Source organism: Gymnoscopelus braueri (assembly GCF_963280865.1).
Source record: "Gymnoscopelus braueri genome assembly, chromosome: 2".
NCBI lineage: Eukaryota > Metazoa > Chordata > Actinopteri > Myctophiformes > Myctophidae > Gymnoscopelus > Gymnoscopelus braueri.
The window spans coordinates 27,579,444-27,603,386 of record NC_137604.1 but is presented as its reverse complement, the minus strand read 5'-3'; the positions used below and the strand labels follow the sequence as shown (position 1 = coordinate 27,603,386).

General features: G+C 42.8%; 1 protein-coding gene across 3 annotated transcripts; it reads right to left on the bottom strand.

Moving 5' to 3' along the window:
* Positions 1–49: 49 nt before the first annotated feature.
* Positions 50–19,711, bottom strand: lcorl (ligand dependent nuclear receptor corepressor-like). Of its 3 annotated transcripts, XR_013932041.1 has the most exons (9): positions 19,486–19,711; positions 16,888–16,953; positions 16,484–16,572; positions 15,725–15,851; positions 14,581–14,808; positions 13,333–13,408; positions 2,351–7,725; positions 1,417–2,068; positions 50–462 (listed from the first exon to the last, which is right to left on the bottom strand). XR_013932041.1 is itself a non-coding variant. In XM_080412889.1 (8 exons), exons 1-8 carry the CDS (start codon positions 19,583–19,585, stop codon positions 2,061–2,063), a joined length of 6,069 nt encoding a protein of 2,022 aa, XP_080269015.1. In that variant the 5' UTR covers positions 19,586–19,711; the 3' UTR covers positions 50–2,060. The 3 variants fall into 3 exon arrangements, 2 of the variants coding, with proteins under 2 accessions (XP_080269015.1, XP_080269016.1); XM_080412889.1 differs by having other exon boundaries at positions 50–2,068; XM_080412890.1 differs by lacking the exons at positions 50–462; positions 1,417–2,068; positions 2,351–7,725 and adding an exon at positions 8,370–12,481.
* Between the last annotated feature and the right edge of the window lie 4,232 nt (positions 19,712–23,943).

Below are 23,943 nucleotides of genomic sequence, written 5' to 3'. Positions count from 1 at the left end.
GCAGAGAAAATAATATATCTATTTGATCCAACAGTCAATTATATAAAACTTGTTATTTCAAAAGAATGTTTTATTGTTCTAATGACACAGACAACTCTTAGTTACATCTGCAAGGAACAGTATAAAAACACTTGGAAAAAAAAATACAACAGAAGTTTAGCACCAGGAGCGTTAACTGCAGGTTAAAAGTTGGTGTTTTTTTAATCACAAGACTTAGGTGTCCTCCCATGTTGAAATGACGGTCAAAATAACTTTAGAAACCGAACAGTCAGGCACAAAATACACCCAAGGTTGAAGCTTTGACCTATAAACGAATATCTTGGATCAATTGACACTACCTTTCATCAAAAGCAGGAAAATAAGTCTGACCCAAGATTAGTGTTTGAGGAGAAGGCCAGGCTGGGCCCCAGTGGAGGTAGGGTTCTCATACTGCACTTTAGACAGCAGGGGACTCAGGATAACCTAAACAAACAATATTCCACACATTTTAACAGTGAATAATATCGAAATATTGATGAAACAGACTTGTGCCATTTTAAGTGCCTGTTATGCCTTACTTTCTGGGGAAAGAAGCAGTTATGAAAACGTAATGTTACTGTGACCAGCTCTTTGAACGATCCCAGCCGATCCCTGGCTTGATAAACTGAAATATGACATCCTAGTCCAGCAGTACTTGTGACAGTTACAGCTCAATAACATCCATTCGTCTGTTAGCAATTAGATTATTACTACATAGTGATAGATCTGGATTTGTATTGCACCTAAGAGATAATATTATCTTTTTTACAGTAGGGATGGTAGTAGGATTCTGGATGTGCAAAGTATGGGGGTAGGGTGGGTGTAGTGGGAACTAAAGGATTAATCTCAGTTTGAATAGTGCAACAGGTAGGTCTGATGTCAACATAAGTAAATAATTAATTAATGCTTTGGGTAAAAACAAAAGGAAGGAGACAATTATAAAGATACTCCTGTTAAAAAGACAGATCCCACAAACCAACATAGTAATGGAAACCTACATTCTACAAGTGCATCATGCCATGTTCCTCACTGTCATCACATACCTCTCAGTATTTTGAAGGGGTTATACGATGTGTAAGTATTTACACCATGTATGGCTGTGCTATTGGTCTTAAAATATGCTGCCCATGGACACTTTCATTCTATTGTGTGACTATTGCCATGTATTAGGGAAAGGGTCCATTGGCTTTACAATGGAACAAAATTAATATTGGTGTCAAAAATACAAATGAATTAGAAAATGCTTGAGAATATATTAACGTGAACAATCTAGAATCAGAACAGTGCCACTGTCAGTGTCCCCTCCATTAATTACAACAACAAAAAAAACATAAATTTTAATGTATGTTATGGAACTATGACTGCAATGCAACCAAAAAAATTTAAATGTGTTATTACACAGATTTGTTGAATACTCAATTCAGTCGCAGCATGGTCTTTTATTTCCTCAAAAGACTGCTGTTCTCAATAACAGACCACTGCTCTGCCTCTGTTGACATTGCAAAGGAAGTGGAAAATTGTAAACTAATAAAATATTTAAATCAATATTTTGTGCCAAATTATTGCAAGCCATGTAATAAGCGGGATAATGTACAGTGAGGTGGTTAATGTACTGCTTCGCTGTACACTGGCCCTAATAATGAGGTATGTTTGAGGGAGATGGAACTGTACTAATGCAGATTAAAATCAAGCTTTGTCCTTCATTCAACACAGCCAATTTGACAGGGCTCACTGTAAGCGCTTATGCCATTAAACTTCTGTCTGATGATTTGATCAACAACACACCTTTTCAAACAGAGAAAATGGACGTTAACATTAAAAAATATTCTGTACATACATATCCATGGACTTAAAAAGAAAAGACAAAAGAAAACTCAGTAAAAATAGTGCAACCTCAAGCTTTTGTTAAATTAGACTTCTGCTACATAACTGCTGAATGGACCAGAGTGGGGTTGCCAGTCTGTGTGGTCAGCTCAACATCCAAAGGCACCTGGTTTAACCATCAGTCTCTTTTTCAAGAAGGAGCAGGCTTCCTGCTTCATTTAGCTTCCTGTCAATAAGTAGAGAGAGACAGATCAATTAAGTTGCTTGTTATTTCAAGTTTAAAGGCCCTGACACACTGAAAGCGTCAACCCGAATGAAATGAAAAAAAATATTGTCCCGACCATATTTTTGCTGTTTAAAGTGCTGCCATCACCAGCTAAATGTTTGCAAAGAATTAAATTAAAAAAGTTAAAAACAATGAAGTAAGTGCCTGACTCTTTCAGTGTGTCAGGGCCTTTAGAGTAATAGATCATGTGTAGGGATGTGTCTACAAAAACTCAATATTTACCAAAAACAAAGTCACACCACCTTGGGCCGGTCAGGCCCCTCACTCGCGATTGTCTCAACATCTTCGCAGGTGGTGGTTGTGGTGGCTCAAACACAACCCCAGGACTTTTCCATTTGTCTTTCTGTCTCTCCACCGCAACTTCATCCTGCTCCTGGCTTGCCTTTGATGAACAACTTTCAGACTCTTTAGAGGCAGTCCTCCTTTTCCTTTTCTTTCGGTTCCCCCTTTTCACAGCTTTATTCTCCCCTGTCAGCTCCCTCTCCTTCCCTGCAATATGGTGGGCAGAAGATGACCCATCATCCAGTGTCACTGTGCAAGAGTCTTCCTCAGCAGCTGACTCGTTGTCCGGGCCCGGGGAGTTGATCTTCTTCAGAAACACCCGGCATTCCTTTAGTGTCTCAGGGCTCCAAGCCTTAGAGCTGAGTCGTTGCTCTTTGGGTACACTCATGGGATCAGTTTGGTCACCAGAGCTAGTGGTATAATTGCTCTCTAAGCAGTCAACCAAATCTGTGGCTGATCTGGAGAATGCTTTATCTCTCGGTCGTATTCGTGTGAACACATGATCATTTAAACTGCTTGCTGATCTCCATTTTAATTCCCTTCGATTGTTCCTCTGCCTCTTTGGCCACTTCTTTCTTTCTTGTCCAGTTAAGAATCTCGCCCGTGCCCGTAGCAGAGTGGTTGGGTACTTTGCAAGTTTTCGGCCTCTCCACCAAGGGGCTCCTTGATTAAGTCTTCCCGGCTCAAATCTAGAAGTGAACAACTGCCGTTTGAGGCTGGATGATGATATGGACTTGTACCTGTCCAACATCCTTTTTTGAGCCCGCTGCTGCTCAGAGGGACTCTTTGGCACAGTTTTGGCAAACTTTTTGATGTGTTTGCGGAGTCGTTCTGCTTGGGGACTAGGACAGAAACTTCCATTGCTGACCGAACGGGGGTAGTGCATGTCCTCATAACAATTTCTGGAGCTTATCTTCTTTACGATGGACAGAGACTGGGTTTCTGTTGTTTGCATAAACCAGGAGCAGAGCTGCTGCATACTACAGGACCGTGGTTTGCTAGGGGGACAGTCGAACAGCATTCGGACCACAGATGAATGTCCTGGCCTCTTAACGATAGAGCTGTTGCTTTTTATGCCCAATCTGGTTTTGAAGGCTGCTTCTTCCTGATTTTCAATGGTGTCTGACACCCAGGTGTCCGAGACCAGTCGTATCCTTCTCGCAAGTTCCTGGTTCAAGGTATCTTCATCAGCTGATGCTGCCCACCATCTTAGTGTGTCTCCAGGAGGAAAGATGGAATCTACAGACACCTTGGCCACCCGGTGCACATCCTGACATGTGCGTTTTCTCCCCATCTTAACCTGGTTTTTACCCCCCGAGGTTCCTTCATCCCCTTGAGCCTCCTCTCGTCTCATTTGGTTGCTGGCCTTGTTCAGCAGAAGCTGTTTAGAGCGCCGCAACAGAGCTGTGCTATGGCTGTAGCACTTTGGGGTGGAAGTGGCCACAGAGTGCAACAGGTAGATTGAGGGTTTCCTCACCCTCACTGAGTGACGCACTGCAACAGGTCGATCTGACTGTTTATCTTGACTTTGATCTCTTGCCTCGGTCTTAGTTTGTAGGTTGATTGTCCGGGGCTCTTTGGCAGATGGGACATCTGGTAGTTGTACTTTCTTATGACTTAACGTTTCTGGAGATTGCCTGGCATCCCGGTTAATCTGAATCTTGCGTTGCCGCGGCGATACAGGGGTAAACGTCACTGAGATTCCAGAAATCTTCACTTTAGCTGGTCTCCCTGGCTTCCTCATGGGTGCGGCATCCCGACGCCTCTGACATTTGATGTTGCTGCTGGAATGAGGAGCAAACTCCTTGTCTTTCACAGGTCTGACCAAGTTCAACTCCTGCAAAGCAGGTTTGGCCTCAGAGATCGGCAGTAAATTGATTGAGTCATCAGTTCTGTCCACACACTGTTGATCCTCATGGAGCTCTGTGTGGAGCTGGCCATCACTCTCAGACACCAGCCTTTTGTTCCTTCTTGATCGCCCATAAAATACTGTTATTTTGAGATTCCTGTTTGTTTTCTCCTCCACATTAGACCCCGAAATGCTTTTAACATTTTCTGTACTCGGACCCCCTTTCACTTGATCAGGACCCTTTTGTTTACGTGGTCGACCAATGGGCCTCTTCACCTTCTTCTCCAGCTGTGGTCCCAGCTTCTTGGGCCGGCCTGGGCGCCTCTTTGGTGGAGTTGTTTCATGGACAGCTAGTGGGACATCTGATCTGTGGTTTTCAGTCCCAACTGTACGCTTGGGCGGCGTACAGTCTCCTGATCTGCGGGCACCTACTTTAGGAGACAAAGACACTGACCGGGCTGGTGAATAAGCAGATTTGGGTGGTGTGCCGACAGATTTGGGTGATGTGGTGAGAGATTTGGGTGGTGTGCTGACGGATTTGGGTGGTGTGCCGACAGATTTGGGTGGTGTGCGGATGGATTTGGGTGGTGTGCCGACAGATTTGGGTGGTGTGCGGATGGATTTGGGTGGTGTGGTGACAGATTTAGGTGGTGTGGTGACAGATCTAGGTGGTGTGGTGACAGATCTGGATGGAGTAGAGACAGATTTGGGAGAGGACGTGGCAGAATTTAGTGGCGAGGATTTTATTGGTGATTTCTTGGCAAACTTATTGACTGGACACTTGGCCTTTTCTGGTGAGCCAGCCCATGAAGATTCTTCACATGGGTCAAATGTTTCCTGCTGTCCACTAGAACCAGATGCAGCGGACTTCAGGCTATATTTTAAACCATTCTCATCCATTACAGGAGACACATACATTAGCTTAATTGGGCTAGTGTACTCTGTGTCGTGAGTCTGCACACAAGTATCTGGGCCATTAGAGCTGCAACTACGTAGCTTTGAGTGTTTTTGCCGTGTTCTGGAAGCCTCGGACTTCTGCTGTATCACTGGTAATGACTGCAATCTTGTAAAAGATCTGGTGGCACCCTCTCTCTTATAGTGTGTGCTAGGTTTAGATTGACTCTTCTCTGTGGCAACCACAGTTTTCGGAATGACATGCCGTTGTTCCTTAGACTCAAGGTTAGATGTTCTAAATTGTTTATCAGGTGTTGATTCAAAGGCAAGCTCTCCTGTGGGCTGGGATGAAGACAACACGGTTGCGTCTCTTGATTCAGGTAAGTGGTCCATGACACTTGGGTTTATGGAGCAGGTATCTGAGTTTACAGCATTCAAACTGCTGTCCTCTGTTGGTCTCTGGTTGAAGATACTCTCAGAAAAACAAGCAACAAAGTACATCTTCCTGGGCTCTGTTACATATGAAGAGAACCGTTGAGGAGGCACTATGTTTCTCCTGGATCTCCCTGCTTGTCTGGAGCTGCCAGGCTGACACATGGCTTTCCTCCTCTTGCCGACAAGCCTGGGCTGACATGTACTTCTGGCTGGTATATTGTCACCATCACACTGACCTGATGATGCATGCTCTTGGTTCTTACCATCTTTGTTACAAGCACTGCTACTGCCTGGAGTTTCTTTTTTCCAACTAAGGATGTCAGATTTGTTCTGCAACTCAGTGGTGGGTACTGAAAAATTATCTTTTCTCTCAGTGGCCATCTCCTTTTCTGTCACCTCTAATTTAATGGTGTTCATCTCAATTTCCTCTGTAACAATCACAGTCTCTATCTCTTCCTTTATTTCACTCAGCTCCTCTTCCCGTCTCTCTGAATCCTTTAGCCATTTCCCCAGCCTGTGTTGTGCACTATTGTTTCCCTCCATCTTTTCTGTCACACAAACTAATTCTTTGCCCCCTGTGACTCGAATCATGTCACTCTCTGTGCCTAAAATTGCTCTTATCTTGACAATCTCCTGTTTCTGAGCAAGTTCCTTTGCTTCTTGGATCCCAGTTTCTCGTTCAGGTTTTTCCTCAGGGGGGGTTATATCCGAGGAGGGGCTGAATGTTGTTGAAGTAACATTATTGCCATCTTTCATTCGCATCTTCTTTGGTTGTAACAGCTTCCTCTTACAATAGGACTGGTCAAGCATAGCAAGCTCCCGCTTGATTTTCAATCGTCGTCGGGTTATGGCGGGATCAAGAGGCAGGATCATAGCAGCCAGTGCCTCCTGTCGCCGGCGGGAGCGAGTGTTAGGAGACTTGGCTTCACTACTGTCATGCCGATGGAGCAGCTCACTGAGGTTGTAGTCACTATCGCTGCCTTTGTGAAGGACTGTGGTGATGATTTCACTCAAATGCTCATCAGCAGGAGATTGAATGCTCTGATTGGACTGGGGTGTCAGATGGCACTGCTTTTCAATGTTGTGGACAGTTAAGGAACTCAAAGGTGGGTCCTTCTCCAGAGGTTTGATTGTCTCTAGTTTCTCATTGAAGCGCTCCACAACATCCAGCAGTAATCTCCCACTTGAGCTCTGCTCTGCCCAATCTCTTTTTAGAGTCATATACTCTTCTTCAGTGGCTATGTCCAAATCTGTATCCTGTCCGCTTATATGCACCGGAACATCTTTGACCTCATCTCTGTGGTGTTGCAAGGAAGGAGGCTTTTCCTCCATTTTCCTGTTGATGTCTGAGGGGATGGGGGAAAGCGGGGGAGGGGAGGGACTCTGCTCTCTCTTTAGTACAGGACAAGGAGGGTCCCCGTCTTCAGGCCCTCCCTCCACCGCTTGTGTGCCGGCATGGTTGGAACAACAGTGACATGGGTGGGAGTGGTGGTTACAGCAGAGCGACGAGGCGGGGCACACTGACGACGGGGGGCATAACCTGGAGGAGGTAGAGCAGAGCGAGGGAGACGTGGCTAAAGGAGGAGAGGAGGCAAACGAACAGACCACTTTGTTTATACGACCAATGGCCAGGCTTTGGCAAGCGATACAATGGAGGCTCTTCAGGCAGATCACAGGGTAGGCTGCCACGCTGCAGCTCTGCACACAGCAACAGCCTGAACCAGGAGAGGCTTGGGTTTTACAGTCAGTGAAACGGTACGGCTGGACGCTACAAGTGGACTTGGAGTCTGCTGGGTGGAACGTGTTGCTTTTAGGACCAGGGTGGTCACAGTCTGAAAGCGGGTAGTGGGGGCTGGTGCCACGAGGTTTACAATCACTGTAACCAAATGGAACAGGGGTGGCGTTATCCTCTAGTACTACCCCATGGTGGCAGCAGTGAGGCTCAGTCTGACTGGCAGGCCTCTGTTGGGGTAAAGACAGCAGTCTTTCCTGGTGCGCCAGCTTAAGGATTTGGTAGAGCAGTGAACGATGAGCTGGACAGAGTGAGCCGAAGACCGCTTCCAAAGCAGAGCTCTGTTCACACAGAACCTCCTGCTTGACGGGATCCCTCAACTCTTCTGCAACAGCCAACGGGGAGCTAGAGGCAGAAACACAGAAATGGGTGTTAAAGAGGGTTTATGCATATTAGCTAAACCCAATTTCTACAGGCAAAAATTGCGCACATGCACAAAAATCCACGTAAGCCAATAACCCGCTAAGACCTGAGGCCGATTCTACAACTGCCTTCCAAATCGGTAGTTCTCAAACTTTTTCGTAATTCAAAATGATTCAACATTTTTCTAACATTTTTTTCAAAAATGTTCAAAAATAGCAGATGTACAAGCTTGCAGTGCGGCACGAAGTGACGCGCAGTGAGCTTGTATATCTGCTATTTTTGAATAGGAAACGCTAAAATGACTGATGCTTTCCCGGTTTTATTAGATTTATACATAGTTGCACGCAGGAATATATATCTACAAGCTCACACAAAGCACTGCGACGTGTTGTGAGCTTGTAGATCGGCTATTTGCGACGCACAACACGCACGCAACTACGTATAACTCAGGCTTTATTCTTACACTTATTCCACAACAAATTGATTAAAGTCAGTGAGTGCAACAAACAAATATATAATAATAAAACTAAAGAATATTATCTTTCATTATCTTGTAAATAAATACTATCGATATTTAAGACCCCAAATCAACAGCTTGTGTGTCAAATGATCACAGGAAAATGGGATATTACAGAACCTTTTTTATTAGTTATTAATGAGTTGCTGAAGGCAAAAGATAACATTCTGCTAAAGGCAGAGGGGAACGATTGTAGCAACGCTCAAAACCAACGTAATTTTCAACACCACTAACAAATCAACAACAAAACAAAAAACATTGCTAAATGCCAAATTAAGTCATTTCTTGCAAGCAATACACTGTCACTAAGTCGCTCATCATAATAACATCCACAAACTTGAGTTTGGTATTTTCAGGGATTTACATTTCTATTAGAAAATTCAAAGGGAGAACAGAGTTGGAGATATTTTGAGACACGTTTAAAGTAAGATACGCAATTACTCTGTAGTGTAACTCTTTATAGATTGGCAGTAGTGGACTAAAATATAACAAAATGTCATCTCAAGAATTTAATCTTAACATAAGCACTAATTAACCACAATGTTAAGGGGAATAAGTTCTGGACAAAATAAATTATTTATACAGGGCAGGCTAACATTTAAAAGCCTTCATGCAATTGCAGCAATACACATTTCACATTGCATCAAAGTGCTTTATTACAAATGAACAACTACCACAATCAAACTAGTAAAATCACAGTTCTGAAGCACAATCAATAAATAAGTATGCAGCAACAACACAAAACATTTCACAATAAAAAAAACTGCTTATAATAAATCATAGTGCAATAATTAATTTATGCATAAATAACCGATTTCTGTTATGTAATTTCTTAGATTTGTCAGCAGTTCCATAATAAAAGTAGTAGGCCTAATTCAAAAACAAGGCTGTTAACGGTATTGAGGAGTGTTACAAGAATAAACTGCAATAAAACCATAATTGTGTACTAATAAAAGTATTTTTCCACTAAGTTACTTAGGCTAATCAATAAACTGGCCTAATGATATAAATAGCAGATAATTCCCAGAGTAGAGAGACAACGTGCTGCACTTTGCAGTAGCCCCAGAGACAGGCACTGGTGTATTGTTATGAGCAGACATTCAGTATTGGTTTAGTTGCCAGGGATACAGGGTTGAAATGCCACTGAACCTGAACCAGATCATGAACAACTAAAAACTGCTAGCCTTTAAATTACAAATAACACAAAACAGTCAAATAACAAGGATAAATACAATGCTAAGAACATGGGGCCGAGTTCATAATATACCCTTTTGTTTTTTTTAAAGTTATTTAATCAAAGTCAGTCAAACAGCTGAATGTAGTATGGTTGATGTTCTACTTTCATAGAGCAGGCAAGTTTAAGGTTTTATGATATTGGTGATTTTACACGTATGTGTTATTCCTTGAGAGAGACAAGAGCTCATCATTGTTCCTTGAAGAAGAGCTCATACCCCAGCATATTCAGCATAGAAGACAATATGAAGGCCTTGATATGAAACCAGACATTGGGCTACAGGCAGGCAATAAGTTAAGCCCAGAGAGGTATATGTGGCAATGAGGTTAGAGAGAGACAGGCAGTCTGACATCCCAGCAAGGTAAGAGAAAGCAGCTTTGTGTGAGTAGCTATCGGGTAACCCTGAACTGCTGCTTTGGTTGTAGCAGAACTAATGGAACGCAGCCATTTGAGATTTGGAAATGATTTAAGAGATAACATTTAGGATTTCCCAGACACAGAAAATCTAACCTAAGCGTGATAGGTTGAGTCTTTTCTTTTTCTTTCATTTATGCCACTAGCTTTCCACAAACAGTAATAAAATTGTAGTCACAATGAGCGTCATGAATTTACCCTATCCACGGGTAATCTGTTTAGACACAACTCCTTTCATGTGACCAGAGAATCACAATTGTGTTGATAAAAAAAGGCTTTTGTATTTCAACTATATGTCTCTGTGAAATTTTGTAGAGTTTTAAGCAGCAGTCATGTATGAGGTTGACTGTAATACAGCTACAGAATTTGTAAATATCCATCTGCAATAAAACATCTTTTTACAAACAATACACATTCACAAAAATGGATCATTCCCAAGCTTATCAGAGCACATTTTTCAAACATGCTTCACACATATGCATTCCAACTACCCAATACAAATCTTCAGACTAGCTTTCACAAATGGAGAGGGAAAAATGTGTGGACACAAAATGGCTTTAAACACATTAAACCTATTGTCCATATTCTGGGGGCGAACATTCAGCGAAAATAGCAGATCTACATCTACAAGCTTACAATGCGCTGTGTTTTGAGCTTGTAGATCGGCTATTTTCGGCGGGATCTGGTGTAAATGGAAAGTAGGAGGGGATCAAGTATAGAGCCCCGGGGGATCCTGGTCAATGAAGCATATAGGGTTTAAGTGGTTATGTTAATCTCTTACAAAGTTTAATCTCCTCTCCAGATGAGGATGTAGCCACCAGAGCAGTTTATACTGCTGAACTCGTCCAGATACCAGTTTCTATGCGTCTTATAATAGCAGTGAGTTGATAATCTGTTATAATGGCTCTATAAGTCACTTCATTAGCCTGGGTGAGCTACCCAGAGAGAAAGAGGGAAAGCTGCAAATGACAATCATCGGCACCCCAATAACTTGGAGCTTTAAGAGTTGAATCACACCTGAATAACCTAATAGCCAGAGAATATGACAGTCACACTCTGAGGGTTCTGCAACTGTGTTTCTCACTAGTTAGGACAATATGTAGTGCCAGACGCTATCAATCTTACCAGCAGTCTGGCCAGACAGATTAGTAAAAAATAATACCAATCACAAGATAATCAATGTCTGTGTCTGAAGAAAGATTACCTTGGCTTGAGTCCTCTCACTTGTCTACGTTTGTTTAAGTTTGGTTTGACTGAAAATGTCAAATAAATAACTGCAATTTAATTATGGACAAGCAGGAGCACAGGACCAAGACCGAGAAACACAGCTGGATGTATGACCATCACATTACAACAGACACACAGTTTAAAGACCTGAATAGTAATTGTTTTTATATAAAAAGGCATGAGTTGTGTTTAAACAAGTGTCTCCAGAAAACATCTATCCTGTAAGAGTGAAGAGTCCCAGTGGTGCAGAGTTCAAGAGCCCTTGGCATGTCTAGGCCTAGAACCTCTTTTCGGCAGCAGCGGGGGCAATAGTCCCTGAGTTAGTGGAACCAGTTATGTTACCAGAACCAGAGGAATTGGAGTTGGACGGACAGGAGTTGGCAGATTTCTTCTTGGGTGGATTCTTGAGTGTTCCCGTGCGCTCTTTGACTTTGTACTCCAGTGTGCTGTGGGGAATCCCATAAACCCCTTGGGCCTTGGACACACTCATGCGGCCTCCCATCACCATGGTTATGGCCTCCTCCAGTAGGTCATGGTCATACTGACGGTAGCGCCCACGTTTCTTCCTTGGCTCCTTGGCCTTGTCACGGCGATCAGCCCCCTCTTCAGAATCATCAAATGAGGAGCCCCGTGGGCCAAGGCGGTGAGGTGATTGGTTAGCCCCTCCAATGGAGAGGTCTGGCAAGAAAGGAGGTTTAAGTTTGAAGAGAGAGGAGGGTCTAGCAGCAGCAGTGGATGCGACTGAATTGGGAGTACCCTCTGTTAGTGAGATGTGGTGTTGCAGGGCTTCGTTGTAAGGCTCAACAAGGCTTGGCCTGTTGTGGTCAGAAACAGAGCGGACCTGAGGGATACGGAGAGATGTGGGCGTCTCCAGGCTGGGATTGGGGCTGGGTGGAGGCTGAAGGGCATCCCTGAGGTGGGGGAAAGTGAGGGAGAGGGTCTTCTGTAGACCGCTCTGCTGATGTAAGGACAGGGAGGATGAGAGGGAGCGAAAGTCTCCGTTCTCTTCCACGGCTCCCCCAATTTCTGCCCGCTCCGCCCAAGCCGCCACCTTCTGCAGGACCAGACGCGCCTCTCCGCCCAGCATTGATGACATCACATTGTACGAAGTGACCTCGTCCCTGCAATCGCCACTTCCCGGTGTGAGGCAGCGCAGGAGCCCCAGGCTGCCGTCGGCCCGGCCTTCCAGGCCTTGTCTCAGTGTGTGGAGCGGTATCCCATAGAGCAGGGCAGCTCGCTGCTCCTGCAGCCTCCCTGAACGTACATCCTTCAGGGCCTTGGACAGCAGCCCCTCAGACAGCTCCCAGCTCCTCTCAACGTACTCCTCCCTCTGCCTGCGCTGCCTCCTAGGGATGGGAGGACCAAACAGCAGGGTCAGGATGGAGGAGATGGAGGGGGGGTTTGGTTTTTGGCATAGGGGAGAGTGGGGGGGCAGAGCGAGGGGTCCACTCCTTTATGCCTTGTGTTGGTAACATCACTGCATCTCTTATGTCTCATGTTTGTATGTTTGTTTCAGGGTTTCGTGTCTCTTACATATGCACGCTGCTGCGTGTGTCCCTCTCTCACACACACACATTCTGTGCGTGGCAAAGCCTCTTCACGTCCATGTGGGACAGTCTGTGAATGGCTGTGGTTACTCTGGCACTGGCACACAACCCCTGTAGTTTTGTGATATTCTTCAGTGAGCTTGAGGCTTGAGTAATCAGACTCATAACTGGAGGTCACTACAAAGGAGGTAAAATCGCTGTGACGTAGTCCAGTGTTCTCCTCATTGTACAATCCTTAGCTGCTGGCAAATTACTGTGACACTGTTGTGACGTTACCGCTCAACAAGGGATAAAAGAGTCAACCCCATAGAATTCCAACACCAAGCACAAACAAGGCCTAACATCATAATGACTTGCTCACTACAGAACAAAACACACCACTGACAACCTAGTGTACATATACATCAAGGCAGACAAGCATTTATCAGTAGACTTCTTTGCAAAATATAAATAACTATCAACCTTTTTAGTGACTCAAAACAAAACTACAGGGGGCAATATGATCATACCCAGTCAGAACTGGGAGCTGGACACACATTACTGATTTGTTATTAAACCAGATTTCATACCAGAGTTCATAGTTTCCCCCCTTAATTTTCATTTGAGTCATACAGGAAAGCACTTAAAATGCATAGTAAAAGAGCACTCACCCTGAGGCTTTATGATTGGATGACGATGATGTCACTGAGCAGGCAGAGTTCCTCTTGGAGAGATCAAGCACACCATCTGTAAGAGAGAGAAGGGTATAAAACCTGGTTGTGGACAGCAAGTCATAAAGTAATGGCCTGATGTTTGATGGCATCAAATCTGTGTGCTGCATGAAAGTATATTCATACTGAGGGCATATAAACCAAGCCAACGCGGCTTGGTTTATATGCCCTCAGTATGAATATACTTTCATGCAGCAATAACAGAGCTTCTAAGCCCAAGTGTTTAACTTCAACTGTTACCAATTGACAAAGACAGTACCGTATTTTCCGCGCCTTATAATCCGATGCGCCTTATATATGTATCAATATTGGTTCCCTTGGTTTCCGCACTATAAGCCGCACCGTCAGTGCGCCTTATAGTGCGGATGCGCCTTATAATGCGGTGCGCCCTATATATGAAAATAATACATTTATTGAAGGTGCGCCTCATAATCAGATGCGCCTTATAGTGCGGAAAATACAGTATATGCTTTGGTCCCCTTTCAGACCTTTTAAGGCTGCAAACCCCAACAATAATATTTGAACTGGGGACCCCTCAAAATAATCATATTTGAACTGGGGACCCCCCAAAATAACCATTTTTAAACTGGGGACACCGCACCCTGACAAGTACTTGGAATTGTAGGAGTTGAGGCATTACATTTAGTTTGACTTGGTTCCACCGATAAATGTTGTGAAAATAACCGATCTACAAGTTCACAACGCCTCGCAACAGCTATTTTCACATGTTTTGCCTCTTTTTTATATTATTTGGCAATTATTTGGTATAGTAGTATAGTTTGTTGATTACTTTGATGCAGTAATGGTCTTTTTCTTTAGGTATTAAAAGTCCTTAAATTGCCACTTCACTGTCATCTGGGGACCCACCCAAAAAAATCATGTGGGGACCCCCCTGGGGTTCCTGACCCACAGGTTGAACCACTGCTCTAAAACCATCCTCATCTTCTAGTGAGGGAGGAACTCTCCTCGAGAGTCCTGTGAGGTGGCAACTCCCTTTTACTGTTCTATTCAAGGTTTGTGTGTCGGCAGATCCATGCCAGTCTTTGGAATATCCATGCCAGTCTTTGGAATAACCACGATGAGTCACAGCCTTAGAACTTTGAAGTAACCGACACACATTTACTTGATTAGATATCACATTATCTTTGAATGCGTCTTTCGTTCATTCCAAATAAGCGAGACGAGTACCTGGCAGAGGCTCCCCCGTGGTTTCCTGTTTGCGGTTCACTGTGAGGTCCAAAGGTGCATCTGGGTCAGCATCGTCCGACAGAGATGAGGAGGTGTCGGTAGAGGGGCCATTCATAGTGGTGTGGAGGTGGCTCTTGGAGGCATACTCCAGGGCGAACTGATGTATCATCTTCTTCATCAGTTCCTGAGCAACCAGAGGGATGTTGGGATCGCAGTGCAAGGACACATCTGGCAAAAAGGGAGAGGTACAGATAACATAAAACAGAGTACAGCATCTGGTCGTTTTAATCATCCGTTTTTAGCTCAAATTAAATCAGTATTTAAAGTCCAAATAATACAATAAATAGAATGATGAATAAATATATTAAATAAATATAAGCTGTTGTGATTACTGTTGGTCATAAAATGATAAATTCCTAAAACTTTTGACCTACATAGCCTAACAAATCAAATGAAAACATTCCCTCAAGGACATATTCTGAGTCCTGACTGTGATAAACAAGAATGGACAGCAGCTATAACTTCAGAGGACTGGATTACAATGCACTTTGAATGTGTAATGGATTAAATATTACAAACTGAGCCTTTTCAATGATTTATTAAAGTGCACAGCAGTTGTCAGATGAATGGAGGCTGAGGCCTTTGTCATCCTGGCTGAAACTTTGTCTCCAACTATTGCTCTGCACTTTAACAAGTTTTAAGTGTGGTCTGTTGATTGTATCTGCATGCATCTGCGCTCATAGCGTGGCACCGAGTGCTTGTAGATATGCTATTTTTCAAAAATCTTGAGCATTTTTAACACAAATCTTTGCTTCTGGGGGTCCCTGGCACAACATATTTTCAGATGGGGGTCCACGGCCAAATATTTATCAATTTGGGGGTCCTTGACGAGAAAAAGGTTGAGAACCTCTGTTGTAAATAGATTGTATCTGTCCATCTGACTCCCATTTACGCCCAATAGACCGGTGCCCAGCCGTACCTGATCTTGACAACCCGGGGTATATAAAGTACATGCCGATTATCAGGGATAAAATATAAGCTCAAGAATGTGTAGAATCCCTACACCTTTGAACAGATGACTATTTCACCACACAGACATGGCAGTAATTTCAGCACCAGACAAGGTCAGGAGATATAAACTCACCTTTCTTGTGAAACACAGCTTGGAGAAATTTGTGGGCTGTTAGGCTGCTTTCAGAATTATTTGGGGCCTGAGAGGGAGAGTATTCTGAGGGGGAGGACAGGGGGGAGGCGGCTGCAGGACACTGATCCTATGAGAGAGACAGAATGAGATTACATTACTGATTAATAAGAATGCTGTTATTACCCCATCAGAAGGCATTGATCAAACTCAGAGATTCTAGATTAATGTTGAGCTTAATATCGGAGTAATCCAGTGGTTTTCAACATTTTGTAGCCCACAGCCCACTAATTGGTGGTATCTAAATCTCAAGGCACACCTGTATTATTGATAGCGAAAACAGCTGATCTACAAGCTCACAACAACCCGTCGGGTCGGGGTTGATGGCTGGATAATATAAATATATATATTCTTTAAGTCTAATGATGACATGGCCAAAAACAGGACGCCAGGTTGAAGTTAAGTGTATCAAAAATATATTCTAAGGATATATAATTGTAGTGAAAATGAGTGAGCACAAAGTACTGATATAGTAAATAATTCATAACTTTTTACATAATCGTATATATTGAAATAATATTCATTGTCACAAAATCCCAAGGCACACCTGGACTTGTCTCATGGCACACTGTTTGGAAACCACTGGAGGTAAACAATGTGAAAACTTTTAATTGTAAAAGCTGGACTTGACCTTGCTTGACTGGCACTAAGTGCAAATCCAGCAGTGTCAGTTGCTATATTTAACCGGAATCCAAAACTTACAGCGAGTCTATCCAGCGGCAGGTTACAGAACGAACAGTAAGAGCAGCTGGCTTCAATTGACCAGTCATCCACTTCTTCAGGTTCACAGTCTGAAACACGCAAACACACACGTAACGTTACATATGGATTAAACCGATGGCTCATGGATCACATGGTTTCCTACTGTGTACACAAATACAACACTGTATCAATTTGGCATAACAAATTACATGGACCACACAGTGCAATATTACAATCACAAGTCAACATACCATTGTTATTATTAATTATATTATTATTTCAATACAGCAGACAACTAATCAGACACACCTTGATGGGCAATGCACCAGTCCTACATTACATTTAATACATACATTAAGACAATTGCTGTTAGAATATCCACGTATATGTAAACAAAAACCCACCGTCAAATATATTGAGGTCTCTAAGCAGCAATGGGCCATAGATTCCCTCAAGAATGCTTTCAAATCCTGCAAGAAACAATGAAAACACTCAATCACCTAACTTTTTGTTTTGACAAAAAACAAAAAAGGGATACAGGAAGCTTACATTCTTCACATGTTTACGTCAGAACATGTGATTTTTTTTACCACACTGAGACTCCCCTTGTACTGTTTTGTAATGAAAATGTTTAAATATTTTTTTTCTTTCTCTTGTGTAACTATTATAATGTATGGGTGTGTTCATCATACATATAATTGGGTAATCAACATTACACACCTCACTCGTACATAAGACATTTTAGATTGTGGTGCAATATTTGAAGACTAGATCTGCACTGAATCCTGAACTGAATTATTAGTACAAGAAATATTTATTTTATTTGCCTTTTAATAAAATAATATAAGCTTTTTCTTGGTATTACTATTTAGTATTAGGAGTACATAGTATTATAGGATGCATGTTCTTTCTTGTCTCTGTACTTTTATCTCTTTAAATGCTGGCCATGGGAGCTGTGCCCCAAGGATCCCTATGCATTCATGCAAATAAAGTATCTTGGTTTGCAAGGTTACTGTATCTGTAGAAGTCAATGTCAGAACTTCCAGGACAATATGTATTGTCTTAAAGATCTACAGACCCAAATGTCACCTTACAATACTGGTACAAATCAACATGTAAGCCTTCTTGAGTGACTTTTTTTTTTACATGTATTTGTGATGTATTTGTATAACTGTAACGTTACAGAAAAGGCTATTACTTTGAAACAAAACATCTATAGCTACCTAGCACATTTCAATTGACTGTTTTTTGTTTCTTGTCAATTTGTGTGATGATTATAGAGATGTCATTCCACTAGACTAGAAACCAAAAATCTCCCTCGATCCGTTTCTAAAATAGTCCAAGGGATGAAGGAGGGTTTACACCTGATCCTAGTCCTTCTAATCAGCTGTTAAGACCACTACCGACTAAGCTCTGCGCATAACACCAAGACTGCGTGTTCTAAGACACTTAATTAAATCTAGTTTGGCAAAAAAAAAAAAAAAAAAAAAAACAGTAACGTTGACAACAAAGCCTTGTTCAAAAGATCAAATAGTCACGTGTCTAACCGTTACCGGAGGCCGCTGGGTCTGTGTATTGTCTCATTAAACGGTATCTAACGTTACACTCCCCTCCCCCAAATAATGTTACTAATATCTAGCTTGCTAGCGCACTAAGCGCAGCCCTTAGCATGTTAACCACCGTCTGACATGACATCGTATCATGTTTAGTAATAAATGACGTTTATACCAGCCTAACGTTATAGTTAGTTGCACCATGTACTGTTTATTTACATTTAATGTGCACAAACAAAACAGCGTATAGGGCTCTTTTCCATCGTGTCACAGGATGTTTACGCAAGCCGACTGAGAGTAGCTCAAGGGGGACAAAGAAATGGGCCAAAAACACACAGATGGCTAATGTTAGCCTGCCAGTGTAGCTGGCCACCTATAGTGCCAGGCTACTAGCTCGCAGTGTTGCCAGGTTTTGCGAGAGAAACAAGCAACCAGGTCTATGAAAACAAGCCCAAAAGAAGCGACAATTTAGGCCACACATGAGAACTTTAAACCTGGCCGCAAGCAACTCTTAGATCATATTGTTAATATCTGGAATCTAGAGTTGCAATACCAACCCTTGACAGCCCATACATCCAAACAGAAGAGTCCTGTATCTGATTGTATTCAACGTACGTTACACTCACCAGCATTGCAGCTGTACGGAAAGCTTGAATCATCCTTTCTATCTGCAAAGCTTTTGTTTCATAAAAATCCACCATAGACATGTTATGAGCTACTTTCTGTACAATAATAAATTCCGTGCAGGTGAAAATTGTGGGATTTGTTAGCGCTCCTTGGAAATCACTCAACGGTCCTTCGTACCACCTGTTTGTGGATTGCACATAATGCATGAGGCAGCAGGACGTTGCGTTATTGAAAACGAAAATATTGACAATTATCACCTGCATGGTATTTATTGAGAGAAAGTAGCTCTTCATAACATGTCTATAGTGGTCTTTTAAGAAACAATCAGATAGGACTTTTGTTTGGATGTATGGGCTGTCAAGAGTTGGTAATTGCAACTCTAGATTCCAATTAAAATTACATTTTAACGACACAAATCTTGCCGGTCCTGGTATAAAATATTTTCAGATGGGGGTCTGCAGACTGCAGACAAATACATATTAATTTAGGGGACCTTGACATGAAAATGTTAGAGAACCACCGTTTTAAAAAAACAACATTTAGGAAGCAGGCCCAAAATAAGCAACTACACTTCAAAAACAAGCCCAAAAAACGGCAAACACCAATATTTACAAGCGACTTGACAGAAAAACAACCCCAAAGTCGCTTATAATAAGCGGACATGGCAACACTGCTAGCTCGCTAAATTGGTTAGCTCGCTTTAGCTAGCCATGTACCTATAGCTAGCCGCAGCTGTCACGCTGCTATTGACCGAAACACTTTGGAGCCTGCGGCGTCTCCTGTGAATAATGTCAACTTTCCCCACTTCCACACGGCTCTTACCCACGCAGTGGATCAACGTATGCCGCCAAGAGTCGAGTTCGCGCCTGAAACCCTTCCGTTCTGCCGTGCATTTAGTGCTACGGCACTGTGCAGCCGCCATTCTGCCCGCCGTCCTCCTTCCCCCTGCCCTGGTCTCTCTCTGGACGTCACCGACACTGAGCGGTAGCAACAGTCAGTCAGTCGCTAGGAAGAGAAGAGCTTCCAACCACAGGCATCCTCCTCCTCCTCCTCGGCTTCAGCCGTACCTGGATGAGCCAGTGCCCAGATCCGGTCTAGAGCCCGCCCTACTGGGAAAGCAGTGGTTCTCAACCTTTTCAGACCGCGACCCCCCCCCCCCCCCCCATGAAAATAATCATATTTGAACTGGGAATTGAGGCATTACATTAGTTTGACTCGGTTTCACTGATAAATGTTGTGAAAATAGCCGATCTACAAGCTCACAACACAACTTGTGAACTTGTAGATCTGCTATTTTCACAATTTTTCTTTTATATTATTTGACAATTTGGCCAATGTTGTTTGACCATTACTTTTGGTGCAGCACTGGTCTTTTTTTTTGGGGGGGGGGGGGGGGGGTATTAAAAAGGTCTTAAAACTAAAAGGGGGGGGGGGGGGCTCGGGGGCAGAGCTATTACTACGTTATAGTAATAGTGGGGGCCCCACTATTACTATAACGTCTCCAGTCTTTCCACACGGCGGAATTTTAATTTTCAGAGCAAGCGAGTGGCTCGGTTGCTCTGCTCGGTCCGAGCCACCATAGAGTTATAATAGAGACAACACGTCGTCCATCACTTTGACTTTGTCTGAGCATTACTTAGCCCCTTTCGGGACCCTGTTTACCTTTTTTTTGTATTTGGGAAGGCGGTATCCAGGGTCCCTTGTTGGTTAGAACACGCTCTCTCGTACCGGCGGCTACCACTGTCTGGTCTCGGGCGTACAGCTCGTCGCTTAGAAGTTGCAGAGATTTCTCAAAGGTACCAACAAGAGCAATACTAACACGCGAGAAAGCGGCATCAAAAAGCGGGGATCGGCGATGCCGTTTAACATTTTTAATAATTTAGTAAACCTTAAGCTCATTTCTCACACTCTGCTCCACTTCCCATGTCCCGCCTCCCCGCGTTGTGATTGTCATGCAAGCGTGTAGGAGCTCGCCAATCAGAGGCAGTAACGTAGGACGCGCAGCTTGTCAGTCACCGCGGGGAGGCGGAACATGGGCAGTGGAGCAGAGTGTGAGAAATGAGCTTAAGGTTTACTAAATTATTAAAAATGTTAAACGGCATCGCCGATCCCCGCTTTTTGATGCCGCTTTCTCGCGTGTTAGTATTGCTCTTGTTGGTACCTTTGAGAAATCTCTGCAACTTCTAAGCGACGAGCTGTACGCCCGAGACCAGACAGTGGTAGCCGCCGGTACGAGAGAGCGTGTTCTAACCAACAAGGGACCCTGGATACCGCCTTCCCAAATACAAAAAAGGTAAACAGGGTCCCGAAAGGGGCTAAGCATTACTCTGACCATAATCTCTCAAGAACAGATTCTGCTCTGAGATAGTACAAACAGCAGAGGGCGCTGTTTTTCCTTCTCAATTGGCTCTGGGTTCCCAGATTGCTCTGACCATAACAGTGCTTTTTCACTTTTGACAACACCGCTAGATGGCGCTGCGGTAGCGCTGATGCAGCTCTGTGCCTGGAGTGAAAGCCTTCTTTTATAAACTCTATGGTGAAAACGAAAACATACAGAACAGCACAGAGTTGTAGGATGAACTAACCTACACAGACAAAATGACAAAGAGAATTCTAAGTGGAAAAGCAGAATGCAATGTCCAGGACATTGCATTCTGCTTTTCCACTTTAACATTACGTAGTCTACTGCAATCCATGTCCTGCAACCCACTGCAAAATCTATCAGTGTGACAGACAGTCCAAATCTAGAAAACAAAGTGTGATATCTCTTTTTTATTATTATAGGCAATTATTTAACAAAGGGGTTGTCAATCGGGGGTTGTCAATCGATCGTTTTAATGCAGGAGATAGAAAGTGACGTATATGTGCTTTCCTTTGATTTTGTAATTTTCACAAGTACCCACTGAGAACGTTTCCGTATCCGCATTAGACCGGATGTGGAAACTGAGGTTAAATTAACATACATGTATATTGGTTTTTAATAAGATATGTATCAGATTTTTTTTTTAACTTTAATTTACTTAACCTATTGTTGTTCTAGTGTTTGGCTGAGGACCAGAACTTATATCATATTTATTAACAGGATACCTGGCTAATAAGCCAAATATGCCTTAATACATTATAATTGCCCTCTATAACTAAAATATATATTTTTAAACACCTTAAATATTTTATTTATTTTAGAAACAGTTTTTTGTTATCAATTGTTTTTATTATCATATCAGCAATACAATTATGTTTGTAATACACCCATTTTCATTCATCCTTGACCTCACAGTGGGTATAATGTATGTGACAAATGTACCAGTATGTTGTGTGACCTTCAACAGCAAGTCTGTAATGATGTTCTGGAGGGTTTCCCTTTCAGCAGAAAGGTTCCCCAACAGACTACACTACCCACAATTCAAAGGTGTGATTCCTTTTGTTTTGGCTTACCTACGTCTATGCAGGGGAAAACAACAGATACAATACAATAGATAGACCAGGGGTGGGCAACTTTGATGATGGAGAGGGCCACTATATTTCCACACTCACTCCAGAGGGCCACATTGCATATACTGTCGGGCAGACAACTCTTATCTCCGTATTTTAACTTTTTTCATAAATTAATGCCGTACTTCGCTAGTCTATGTCAAGAGTAGCAAAAGTAGCAGATCTACAAGCTCAAAATACGTCGCAGTGTGACGCGTTGAGCTTGTAGATCTATTGTTGCCACTTTTTAATTAGAATACAGATTTCTTTTTGCTATTTTTGAATTGGAATCCTGGAAAGTTATATAATTTCAAATGCATTTAGTTACACTTATGTTAACTTTATGAACTTAACTACAAATACATTAGACATAAAAAAGACGATACATTTTTAATACTAGTCGGTAAGCTACTAATAAGACTGAAGTAATTAAAGTGGGTCATGTTTGCATGTTTGGAATTGTAACAGCTGTAATCAATAATATATCAGTATTCCGATATCTTACTGCGGGCCGCATTAAGTGAAGGTGGGGGCCGCATGTGGCCCCCAGGCCGTTGCCCATGTATGAGATTCTGTTTTTTTTTTATTATCATACTTGGCCTATAGTCCTCAATGTTGCTAGCTCATACAGGACCACATCAAGTAAGCAATTCAAATTTACCAACTGGAGCAATTATCTTTATTTAGACATAATGTACAGTAACACGCATAACAGATCAAAGAGGATTACAAAGCAGAAATGGTAATAGTCAACAAGCAATACCCAACCCCCAAAACTTGAATCTAGTTTCATTATGGCCTTGAACAGAAATTGACTTCAGAAAAGAAAACACGATGGTGAATATTATACCATATGACATTGTTTAAAGGTTAGAGCATGCAATACCTTTTCCAGCCAAAAAAAATTCAGGCAAACATGCCCACAGAGAGCTTATTCCCAAGTACAATAATACAGCTAAGTACAATAATGCTGTATATGTTCAATAATAATAATTGGGCACACATGACAATGCATACAGACAAAGTCACAAACTTCCATCAACAGGTGTGATGATGAGAGGAGCATAACCATTATCACTGTTGCACCAGAACATTGGGTAGAGTTTCTCCTGAAATGTGCAGCCTGTATAACAGTGGAGCAGAGCCCCGTTATCAACATCAAAAAAAGAAACTTCACGTCCATTATAATCCACAAAAACCCCAATCTTCTTGGGCTTCATGCTCAGGGAGAGAGGCGTTGTCGTTAGTTTAGGGGTATAACTCCCATAGTAGTCGTAGGATGCTTCGTTTTTGTGGCATGAGTAGTTTCCTAACTTTTCCAGTTGCAACACCCAGTACACCTGACGTCTGCCACGTTTGATGGACTCCTCAACCACTCCTAACTTCCACTCTGTGTTTCCTTTAACTTGAACTTCATAATAGATCTTAGATGAGTGGTAGCACTGTTTACTCAAGACACAGCATTCGTCAAAGGGGTTATCGATCCCGGATGTTACCCTTCTGGGCCATACATGTTTTCCATCTTCAGAGAGGAGGAAACTGGACTTTGCTGTAGCAGGGTCCAGGGTCACATCTAGTGCAAAGCGTTGTTTAGCACTCTTCAGCTTGGCTTTAGGAATCACCTCCATTTTGTCATGTAGCATCTCTTCCAGCTGACCGACAGCTGTCTTCGCTGACATCTTTAACCTCTCCCTCTCCCTGGCTGTGGTCCCTGCAGGGTTCAAAATGTCAACCATTGTGCCCATTCCCAAAAAGGCCAAAGTGACATGCCTGAACGACTGGAGACCTGTTGCTCTCACCCCGATCGTC

Excerpts from the sequence above, each read along its gene's own strand:
- lcorl (XM_080412889.1), bottom strand. The coding sequence starts at position 19,585 with ATGGCGGCTGCACAGTGCCGTAGCACTAAATGCACGGCAGAACGGAAG. Across the intron at positions 16,954-19,485 it reads TACGTTGATCCACTGCGTGG|GATTTGAAAGCATTCTTGAG; the intron begins GTAAGAGCCGTG and ends TGTTTCTTGCAG. Across the intron at positions 16,573-16,887 it reads AGACCTCAATATATTTGACG|ACTGTGAACCTGAAGAAGTG; the intron begins GTGGGTTTTTGT and ends TGCGTGTTTCAG.